Source organism: Pseudochaenichthys georgianus, unplaced genomic scaffold, assembly GCF_902827115.2.
Source record: "Pseudochaenichthys georgianus unplaced genomic scaffold, fPseGeo1.2 scaffold_664_arrow_ctg1, whole genome shotgun sequence".
Lineage (NCBI taxonomy): Eukaryota > Metazoa > Chordata > Actinopteri > Perciformes > Channichthyidae > Pseudochaenichthys > Pseudochaenichthys georgianus.
In genome coordinates, this window is record NW_027263218.1 from 18218 (window position 1) to 30917 (window position 12700).

The 12700-nt window shown below is 40.7% G+C and overlaps 1 protein-coding gene across 1 annotated transcript in view; it reads right to left on the minus strand.

Annotated features, from left to right (window-relative positions):
- LOC117443720 (catenin delta-2-like) overlaps positions 1–12700 on the minus strand; it is a gene marked incomplete at both ends in the record, with an annotated part of 74784 nt that overhangs the window by 13731 nt on the left and 48353 nt on the right. The window contains one exon of the mRNA XM_034079609.1: positions 1506–1758. Coding sequence (XP_033935500.1) covers positions 1506–1758 — 253 coding nt within the window. The remainder of the gene's footprint in view (positions 1–1505; positions 1759–12700) is intronic.

Sequence of the window (12700 nt, forward strand, 5' to 3'; positions counted from 1 at the left end):
CCTTGCAAGATTATGAATTTATGATATGAGCTATATTTAAATTACGCAATAAGTGTCAGCTTTTGGAAAGAACGAGGCAATATTTACACGTGTATCATTCTTTTTTCTATTAATTGTATTTTTCAGTTTGAAAATAAGTTGGCAAACAGTGGCTGCTGTCTGTGAAAATGCTGCAATGGACAATTTCCAAAATGAGAGTGTGTGTGATTATGTGAATGTATTATGGCTCTGCTGATAAGGAGCTTTTATCCTCGGTGTACCTATCGTGGGGAAATGAAGATGTGTGGGAGCATTAGCAGCTACCCACCCTCCCTGTGAAATGTGCGCTGGCTGTAAGAAGGTTCCTTCCAGCACCTCATCTCTCTCTGTAATGGCCCCCCTGAGCACTGTTCCCTGAGCAGACTGAGTCTCTCTCCATAACCGTAAATGAACATTTGACCTGCGTCTGATAACACTCGGGCGCCATGGCAAACCCTGACATGGTAGTTGCCATAGCAGCGAGGCAGAACACCCTGCAGGGTCTCCCATGGCGACAGGGGTTACATTCTTGCTACATCTTCCGTGTTCTCTGACCAGCGTCTGTGGATGAGCGGTCACAGGGAGGCAGGTGCAGCGATGAGTGATGGATGCAGGGCCACATTAAAGACCTGGTCACTACTGAGGCTACAGGGTGGGCTGCGTGATGGGTTGACAGGTATGGCGCAAAACCACACTGAGAATCTCATTATATATTTTTCTGGGATTTACATATCAGGGTTCAGGCTCAGTTGTTCAGGGCTGGTTGGCCTTGATCATGAGGGAAGACAGATCAAATCAAAACATTACCCAGAGAAAAGTGCATATACAATGTAGCATTTAGTACACTTTCCACCTGGTTGTTTACATGTCTGTGTCAGAAACCAATGCTTTTGCCGTGAGAGTTACAGTCAGTGTTCTTCACCTTTCCAGAGAGGAATCCCGGTTTTAAAATCTAGTAGTACGTATCATCATCATGACTTAACAACCACTTTCACAGCAGCACAGGCACATCTGTTCTGGGGTTATAAATACACATGGCATACATTTCTATAAACCTACAATACATATTTTTTCTTCTGATTTGTATTAGCATCCTATGAGGATTTTATTTGTAACCCATTCTGGGGCTCATGCAAATGCATTTACTTTAAGTCGTGGGGATGAACTCTGTGGTTCCACTGTAGCTCAGAAGCGTGCCACTAACACTGTAATGCAGGTTATATTCTGGTTCTGAGCTTGTAAAGATTACTGCCACTCGAAGCACTGTAAGGTATTTTTGGAGATCTACCATTGACAGAGAAATTGTCCAACTTTCAGCCACTTCACACCTGCATGAATGGGCCTTAAGGGTTTCCAAATGCGTACCTTTGGATAAGTGCCTATACAATGATACACAACATATTATATATTTTTTTTCTTCACTTTGTCTAACCTGTTATTCAACAAATCAATAACTTATTTTGGTTTCAGAACTTTTGCCGACTCACTTGTCTCCTTTGCTGCGGGCTATGCCGATGAGTTTCTCTATGCCCCCAGCATCACGCAGGGCTTTGGCGTTCTCCATGTTCTTGGTGATGACTTCGTGTAGCGCGCAGCAGATGGCAGTCACCGTGTCGTCGGACATGGCCTTGCTGGGAGGTCCTGTGGTCCCGGAGGTCCCACTGCTGGTGGCGTTGTTGTTGCTGCTGCTACTACTACTGCCTGGTAACCGATAGATCAAATCTCGCATGGCATATTTACCTGTTGAATGGGGAAAATGAAGGAGAGGAACACAAAACATTGTCAAAATGGTTGTGTGAATGTTTTTTTCCAAAATTAGTTTTTGTATTGTGTTTGTGAACAATAGTAGAGACACAGAGGCTTCTGGGTCAAGCTTTGACAAAATGTTTTCCAAATGAAGTGAAAATCAATGCATGGGACTCAGGGTTTATCGATACTCTTTTAGACAAGCATTTATATTTAGTGTGCGTAATGACTGTACGATGATAAAACCCATGTACAGTAAAGATACTTCAAACCACCTCTGTCATGAACGTAAAATTGCCCTTCTACAATTTTTTTTACAGCGAAAGTCTGGTCCAGCAAGTGAGCGGTGTGGATAACTTAATACATCTTCAGTTTGAGGGGGTACACTGCAAATCGTCTGACACACACACACACTAATCCAAACATCCTGAGAATCCAATAAACATGACGACTGGTGGTATTTTAGTGAGAGGCTGGCATATGAAAAAAACCTGACATTTAGAGAACGAGTTGTTGGAGAGATCGAAATAAGAGAGGAGGTAATTAAGAAATGTAGGAGATGTTATCAGGAAGGATGTAAGTGAGAGTCCTGAGAAAATGGAAGCTATAGCATTTGGAGGCAAGGGGACTTTATTGTACTGTAATCAGGAAACATTTAACTGTTATTTCCTGCAGTGAAAGTGAGATCCCCGAAAAATGACTGGGGACAGGGGCCAATTAGGGAGAGATCAGAGCCAGTGGGTGATGAGTGGAAGAATGCAGGAGAGGAGAGGAATTGAAGAGATGAGAGGGAAGAGGAGATTGTGCTGACTGAGGTGCTTTGTGGAGATTCATCAAACATGAGCGGCAGTCAAAAGGTAAGAAATGCCCTGACCATCATAAATCTGTCAATTACTCTTGAATCATCTTGGGCCCCCTGGGAAAACACCCCGCAGGTCATGTTCTAGGAAAGTGGATACAGAGGTGATTGTTGAATAATGAACAAGGGCTAAATTGGGGTTCTTTTTGAACATAATCCACTCAATAGAAACACTAGGACAAGGGCTCTTTCTCTAATGCACATTCAAAAGGTTCACTCCGTCTCCACATGAATGAATCAGTCTTTCCCCTCTGTGCTTAGTGTGTCAGAGCATGCCATTTAAAGTCAAAAAAGTCAAAGTCAGCTTTATTGTCAAGAATTCTACATGTTGTACATCCAGAAATATCGTTTCTCGCAGTCCTACAGTGTGACATATATACATCAAACAAAAAACCAAAAAGGGCCTAGATAAACGTGGTATACATTAAACAAAATAAAGTGCCTAGATAACCGGGGTATACAGTTTAAAATGTTAATAATATAATATATTTCAAGTGTTCAAAATACAGTTTTCAGTGCATGCCACTTTGTGTGTACAACACTGAAAAGCTGCTAAGTGAGTCAATGTTGCAAATGCAGTCCTCAACAGAAACGCTGGATCAGATTGAGCAAAGAAAAAAGAAGTGCTACTGTAAGTGTTGAATCAACTGTCAAATCTCTTGTGTCAGGTAAACCATTACATCCTCACTGGCAGCGGAAAAAAAGTGAAGCCAAAATGCTCAATCTGCAATAAATGAAAAACAGTTATGGGTTTTTCTTCGTATTATAACAACTCATTTTCACAGTAAAACTACGGAACTGCCACTATGCATCAGACCGTATAATCTTCTGCATCCTATGGTGCGACTTTGAATGTATTAAGTCTCCGTGAAAAATGTAAGTAAAGACAAGACATCCTCATTGCTTACAGATGTGTTCCTTCCTTTATAAGACGCAATCACCACCAAATCAGAGCCTAAAATCTCTCTTTCCTTTTCTTTCGTTCTTCTTAATATATATATTTTTTAAATGCCCCATTTTTTCATAACGCTGAATGTTTTCCCCCCGAACAATATATCGCTGACATCCGAGTAGCACTTACAGGCTGGTGCTAAATCCCTCGCTCGTCTTACCTCTAAATATTTTAAGTGATCTTAGGGCAAAAACACACTCACGAAACAGAAGATGGATGCATGACTATATACAGTTTGTGCCCGTGTTCCACAAACATTGTTGTTGTGCACGTTTGAATATACCAACGGCACACTCATTAAAAAACACGGAGGCTTCAACACATACGCAGTGCACGCACATACAGATTTGCACAATCACACACTAAGACACACGCAAACTCTTTCCGTAAGGACGGAGTTGTGAGTTAATTGGCAGAGTGTTATCTCAGGCTGGCAGGCTGAGCAGAGGTTAAGCGGTCATTGTCTTTTGGCTGTGGGGAGAAAACGAAGCTGCATCCAAAGAGGGAGAGTCATTATTTGACTGACTTGAATCAGAGTTTGCCGACTGATTTACCGGCTGATTCATTAACTCCTTCTTGATTTAATGATCCGGCTCATTTTTGAGTGAGGGACTGAATTATTTACTGCATGACTAATTTACCGACTGACTGCCAGATAATTTACTGCATGAATGGCTGACAATTAATATATTAACTGTCTGAGTGATATAGAGTGACTAGTTTATTAACTGACTAACTACAGGGAATTAAGTAATAAGAAAAGGAAGGCTATGAGTATACATAACCATTTCATTTTTAGAGATATATCCACGTGCATGTGTTTGTTTACAATAGTAGTATTTCCTGCTTACAGATAGATTCTCTAATAGTCTGCTGTCAGCACTTAGATGAAATATGCTTACGCTCATGCATATGTACACACACACACACACACACACACACACACACACACACACACACACACACACACACACACACACACACACACACACACACACACACACACACACACACACACACACACACACACACGTTCTCACTCCCATCCAGTCACATATTGACGGACGGTCAGGGCCCCTCCCCGTCGCTATATTACGTACAGGGTACCCCTTTCCCGGGCAGGGCGTCCCATAGACCTTCATTGCGGACAGCGGACCCCTTGACCGTCAGGCTTCTACGGGAAGGGCGTCCCATAGACCTTCATAATGCCTATTTTAAGGTTCATTTGGCCATTAAAATGCGTTTTGATGTCATTTTATACGAGTAATGAGTTTTTATTTCTGATTATTTGTGCAGTACATGTACATGATGTTTAGTTTGCTAGTTATGACGAAGATTACTTCATGAATGTGTACACATTCATGGTTGCTAAGGTGGTTGCTATGGACGCTGCAACAGCTCCCAGACCACGTGATCAACAACAATGGCTGTCCTTCGTGTTATTCTCGGTGGAAAAATGCCTATTTTATGGTTCATTTGGCCATTAAAATGCGTTTTGATGTCATTGTATGCGAGTAATGAGTTTTTATTTCTGATTATTTGTGCAGTACATGTACATGATGTTTAGTTTGCTAGTTATGACGAAGATTACCTTACGTCTGTGAGGAAAATGCATGGGGCTCAGAGCCTCGTATTTTTAAAATCTTTTTTTCCTTCTAATTTGTTATTCTTTTCAAAATAACACACTGTTATTTACTCACCAATAACATACAATTATCCTTGCTTTTATTTATTGGTTTAATTCCATAATCTCGGTCTTTTTTGGCGTTCGTCAGGAACTGAATTTAAAAATAACCGGAAACAGACGTGGGCATTTCGAGCGATTACCCAAGATTCTCAGCTACGCTGATTGGATGTTTTAGCCGCAATGCATGCTGGGATTTGGTGTTTATATTATATGAAATCCGGAAAACATTTGAAAAGACTAAAATAATACTTAATTCCGAGTGCTCTTGCTTTTCTCTTTGAAAGTCATCACATAACGGCATTGTAATACACGGTTCGGCTGCATTAAATATTACAGATCTGCCGTAGTTCTTTATTTATAGCGCCCTGATGATAAGACCTATGGAAAAACTGAAGAAATGCCGCCGAAACTGAATACTTGACGTGGATCATAAATATATCAACAATTAAAAAACTTCTCAATTTCTCTTCACACAATACGTCTCCTTGCAGTATCAACACTAATTCGGCTGACTTTTACATTTGATGTAATTCATAGATAGGTTATATTTACACCATAACGGTGCACAGCTGATAAAAAAGGACTGTAGTTTTTAAAGATATTACTGATTTGAATTGGATTGCATTTTGAATGTAAGAATGTAAATACTGATTCTGAAATAGTATAGCAATATGCTGTAAAATTATGTGAAAGCATGAATAAAACTACACATCTTCAGATGTTGTACATAAGTGTCTGTGTGTACCTTGTGTGCCTAGTGGTTAAAGCACGTTATTGAATTATTGTTTTTATGTGTTATATTTGATTAAAAAAATATTAAGAGTACATATACTTTCATAGGGGGAAAGTAGAAGGTCTGTGATAGAAATATAGAATATAAAAAATCAAGAAGATACTATAAGTGATCTCTTCAATAAAACAGTTTAGTGCAGGATGTACAAAGATATTAATAGGAGGAGGTGCAAAACAGAAAAACGAATTAACCTTTATTTAAACATTAAATAACAGATTACGGTCTTCTTTTAAATAAGAAAAAAACGTTGGGGGTATCTATCTACAGATAAATACAAAGTACTTAACGTCTAATATATTGCTTTCCTGCAATGTTAACTATGTTGAAGCACTTATTTTAACTGATATTATACATATGGATTATACTCTTATGTATGTAGATAGAATAAGAAATGTGCAGAATATGACAGTTTAATGGTGGAGGTACACACATATTGATAGATGTCTTGTACTGCACTGTTGAGGGACCTGTGACCCAAGTTTTTCATTCATTTCATAACTACACCGTAAGTTGTGTATGATATGTCAATACACCTTTAAAATCTTGAAATCTTGAAAGGGATGTGCAAAATAGCCATAATATATAGTCTTTAATTAACTATTAGTAGAGAATAACGAGTAATTAATATACTTTATTACTCGTTTCCATTAATGTCAATTGCAGATACATGTTTAGTCTTCTCAAGCACAAGTATCAAATATCTCTCCTGATTGTTGGCACTTGACAATCACCTTATCTGAATTTTACTCAGGTGTAACTAAAGTCTGATTTAAGGGTTGTTTATATTTCACATCATTAATCAGAATCTGCAAAGTAACTCAAATAAATGCAGTGGAGTAAAAATACCAGGTTAACCTCTGAATTGTAGTGGAGTAGAATTACAAAGTATCAATGAGCTTTCATGTGGGTATATTAATGCTATATATTGATGCTGCGCATTATGGACAGCGATTTTTATCCATTTATTAATTATATGTTTTACATTTGATAACACCAATGTGTTTAATACTGGCAACTTCTAATTGTGGGAAAACGAAAAATTTCAGTAGAGACGTCCCATAGAACATTTTGCGAAACACAATAGTGTAGTGTGTAGTTCTGGGGGGGGGCGTTCGATTCCAGTTTTGGATAGTCTGGCGTGGTTTCGTTCCATTTCACACAGCTGTTTGACGCTGTAACCTTGGCGCACTGCCACTCCAACATCCAATCCCAGACCTAGAAGTGTAATCACGGGGACTGTAGTCCTCAACGATAGCTGGGGATTCTGGGTAATGTAGTGTCTTCGGCCATCCTAAACTCAAACATTTTGACAATCGCAATGATGCTCGAACTGTCCCTTATAGGCCTACGTCTGTTTCCGGTTATTTTTATTTTGAAATTCAGTTCCTGACGAACACCAAAAAAGACCGAGATTATGGAATTAAACCAATAAATAAAAGCAAGGATAATTGTATGTTATTGGTGAGTAAATAACAGTGTGTTATTTTGAAAAGAATAATAAATTAGAAGGAAAAAAAGATTTTAAAAATACGAGGCTCTGAGCCCCGTGTATTTTCCTCACAGACGTAAGGTAATCTTCGTCATAACTAGCAAACTAAACATCACGTACATGTACTGCACAACTAATCAGAAATAAAAACTCATTACTCGCATACAATGACATCAAAACGCATTTTAATGGCCAAATTAACCTTAAAATAGGCATTTTTCCACCGAGAATAACACGAAGGACAGCCATTGTTGTTGATCACGTGGTCTGGGAGCTGTTGCAGCGTCCATAGCAACCACCTTAGCAACCATGAATGTGTACACATTCATGAAGTAATCTTCTTCATAACTAGCAAACTAAACATCATGTACATGTACTGCACAAATAATCCGAAATAAAAACTCATTACTCGCATAAAATGAGATCAAAACGCATTTTAATGGCCAAATGAACCTTAAAATAGGCATTATGAAGGTCCATGGGACGCCCTGCCCGTAGAAGCCTGACGGGCAAGGGGTCCGCTGTGTCCGCAATGAAGGTCTATGGGACGCCCTGCCCGTAGAAAATGACGGGAAAGGGGTACCCTGTACGTAATATAGCGACGGGGAGGGGCCCTGACCGTCCGTCAATATGTGACGGGATGAGAGTGAGAACGTGTTGCACACACACACACACACACACACACACACACACACACACACACACACACACACACACACACACACACACACACACACACACACACACACACACACACACACACACACACACACACACACACACACACACACACACACACACACACACCACACACACACACCATGTATACATCACTTCAGGGGACATTACATTGACTTACATGCATTTCCTGGAGACTTATCCTAACCTTAACCATAACAACACATGCCTAACGCTAACCCTTACCCTTAACCTAACCCTAACCCTAACCAAGTCTTCACCCTAAAATGAATGTCTCCCCTCATGGGGACCTCCATTCTGTCCCCATAAGGGAGGCGAGTCCCCACACGTGACTGTGTAAACAAAAAAAAGTATAGTAATGCTAGTCCACACACACACACACACACACACACACACACACACACACACACACACACACACACACACACACACACACACACACACACACACACACACACACACACACACACACACACACACACACACACCCCCCCCTATTGGTCTCTGCAACGTCGTCACATTCCTCTCATAGGGGGGCGAGTAACTGAGACGGTGATATGGAGGAAGAGAGGAAGAGGAGGGGGAACAGCATAGTGGGCACCCATGTTAGAGATGGTGGGAATATAAACAGGGGAATGACTGAAGGAAAAAAGAAAGCAAATACAACAACAAACAAATGCAATCTGAAGTTTTGCAAAAAACTGAAGAATCAAAGAAATAGGCCACCCTTATTTCCAACACTTTAAGAACAAACCTTGTTAGAGGAAGACCCTGCCTCCTGGTAATCACTGACTGCTGGCGTGACTCATGGTGTCACACACCTCACCTTGACTACACACAAACACACAGCAATGCATGCACACTAATACACATCCCAGCTGAACATACACAATGCTCAGTATCTGGCTCCCGTGCTGTTTGTTTTGGGGATATTTATTACGTTTGTTTTGATGCAAGATGTTTTTGTAAGAGAATATTTTTTAATCTTAACTTTGAAATGTCATTTTTTGCCTCGTGTTTATTTTTACAGTTTTATCACAGAACAAATATTAATTCAGTTATAAAAGCAAAGACTTCACTTAACCAAACTGAAGCAAAGCTGTGCTAAACACCACCCCAGTGAAATAACATCCGGCCTCTTTCCTGCATCTAGATATGATACCCAGAGCCTGCAGAAGAAGCAGATTGATTCATTATAGATGTATATAAACAAGTGGGAATTGCTGCACTTTTCTAACGTCAATGCAAAATTGAACATGTCTTAAAAGCTAAATCTTTTGATGTTCTCATTACCCTGATGAAGACTTAAAAAAAAAAAAAAAGGCTACTAAATATAGAATTACTCTGAAGGCCACATTGAAGATTTTAGGTATTTAGTTGAAACATGACTGATCTGAATGTGTTCATTCAATCAGCATACTGTACATATAACTAAAAGCCAAGGAACTTCCTGTACTAACTGTCATGTACTCTCAGTGATCATAGGTAGTCGTGCGGGGAGGAAAGAAATAAAAGATCTGTGCAGCAAATTTAAATGGACTTTTTATGAGGTGGTGTCGACGCCTTCTACATAAAAGTCTGACACAGATAGCACCTCTGCATGTTGGAGTGCAATCTCGCCACTTCTTCTTTCCGTGGCGCTGAAATGTGATTCACCTGGAACATGTCCTCAAGGAGGGAAACAAGCCCTGCGCTGATGACGGCACAGTCTAATAAACCTGTATTACACGGCTCCTACAATATAGCCATCTTCACCAGGGAGGCAGAGGTGTTAATGTATTCCTGTGCAGCATTCCCTCATGTGCAGCTAACCCCCGCTGAGCAGGGCGAGCTTCATCAGGGCCATAATGGCTGATTTGATTTAAAGAGATCCAATTACCCTCAACAATAGAGTGATTTGATTGTTTACTGATGGAGAAGGGAGAGTGTTATCGAAGTCAAATTGGAGGTAATTGTCTCAGGGAGATGTGGGGCAAGATGAAATGACTAGGATAAAGGTATCGGGGTGTGGGTCCCTGAAGTGGGCTTCTGTACTCTTAAGGTACCAAAAAGCTTCTGGCTAATCTGTTTTTATGAAGCCTTTCTGGGTTATATGAGTGTGATTAAGGCTGTATCAAAGCCATGTTATTGTACAATGGAACGTACCACCGTCAAAATAGGGTAGTTTCACAGGGAAATATTCTTTGATTTCTATGAGAGAAACTGAGATTGCTGTTTTCAAGGACTAATCTGACACTTATACTCTCAGGTAAAGCCAGGTGGATGTATATCTCTTAAAAGGTGAAGCACTCAAAATAATGAAACCCCAATGTGTTAGGTCGACATCAGCGACATTTTTACTATAACACAATTAGGAGGTGCCATACTGTAGCTACGGTTAAAATATTCAGCGACAAAAGCAGAATTTCTATGCCTTTGTTATTTCCCCGAGTGATTTATTAAGTAGTTCATCACATTGTCGAGAGGGGGCGCCAGATTCAAAGCAACAATGATGTTGGTTTATGATTTGTGGGAATATTGCTTTATTGAAAACATAAAATGTGCTTTGGATGTCAGCCCGTGAGAGCTCAAACTGAGTATAAGACTGTACACCAGAATTATAGCAACACACAAACCCTGGAGATGCTCTCAAACATCAACATGGTCAGTTAGGGGGAGGGAGGAGCATTTGATTGGCACTCATTTCACTTTCCCCATTTATGTAATCCAAATCATGGATTATGGGCTCAGTTGGAATGCAGCGAACACACACACACATCCTGGCATCCTCATCATAGAATAGAATCAACTTATTGTCATTACACATTAGGCTACAGGTACTATGTAACGAAACAGTTTCTCTGCATTTGACCCATCCTATCGTTAGGAGCAGTGGGCTGCCATTATGTACGGCGCCCGGGGAGCAGTGTAGAGAACGGTGCCTTGCTCAGGGACACCTCGGTAGCACTTGGTCTTTCCGGGACTTGAACTGGTGACCTTCCAGTCGCCAAGCCAAGTCCCTATCGACTTCGCCACCACCGCCCCATGACATTTTCATGTCATAAAAGATAGGAATGACCTCCATAGTCTGCAAAGTGAGGTGTTCCTTTTTAATTTATGTATAGATAAATAAATAAATGAATAATAAACTAAAATAAATGCAGAGGAGAGTGCCAGCAGATGAAACAGCAGGTTTAAGCAGGTCAGAAATCAAGGTAAATTGGAAAGCGGCATGGCGTCGCTTCCCTGTCGTAAAATATTTTGCCTTCTTGTGTTTGCTGCTTTTCACACCAGTTATATCTCGCCCTCTGTGTCTCTTTGATGTTTGTGGGTGACAGCTTTACAGCCTGAACTGCAGAGGAGGGAGAGATACAGAAAGGCAGGGATCTCTTTCCCCTCTGCGAATAACTTGTGGCTTCATTAAAGACTGACACTAAGAAGAAGCCTGCTTGGTAGATGCACACAGTGTCCCAGGGTGGTTGCATTTTGATGGTTGGTTAAAGCTAAACAGCACAACTTCACTATGATGATTAGTGAAGTCAGTACAAGTGGATGCATTGTGTTGAATAAAATCACACGGGCACACTTTTGAATATGATAAAGACCTTTGAAATAGAAAACGGAGAAAAACTGTATGTGTCTTTGCCAGAGAATAAATCGGATCCTCAAGGGATCTGTTGGACCCCAAACAAAAATCATCGCCGCATGACAGCCCTCTCTTCCTCCTCTGTATTTCTTTTTATTTTTTTAATATTTCTATTCCTCTGTCTGCCATGCTCCCAGTCTTGCACAGTGGAGCAGAGGACGGAGAATGCCAGAGACAAAGTGTGCCGATAAAAGACATACCAGACGCTCGCACACAAGAGAGTCATTCTGAAGGCGACACAGATATTTCATAAAGTACCAATGCAACAGGGGCAGAGAAGTGTGCGTCAACTTAGTGTGAGTCAGTGGCCACTCTTGTCTTTTGGCTTGTTAGTCTTCCAAAGTTGGTTAAGCTCGCCAAGGTGCAATCTTGGTGCGGGTCGCAAAAACAAAACATATGTGATACGTGAAATGTCTTTTTTTTTTTTGCCCCTGTGCTTGATCAACCATTCAACAGCCCATGTATGCGTGTTACAGCTGTCAGGCAACACACATATAATTTCAATCATGCAATTAGTGTCATCGTTGACGCACACTAGTTCAGTTTCCACAGTAACACTCCCTAGCACTGATGTCATCAATGCAAGACACAAAGAGGGAATCTGCGAGAGCGGGAAGGATGGGCGTTATGAGCTCATGTCTGAAACAGCATGGAGAGGGGTGGGGCGGGATGAACTGATGAAAAGGATGATAAACGAGGAAGGAAAAGAAAGAAAGAAGCTAAATGAGATAATACTCATGTTGAAGACAAGAAGGTGGGAACAACATTGTGAAGTGAAACTGAGGGGAGGGGGGTGGGAATGGACGTTTCAGCCAATACGCGGTGTGGTGAC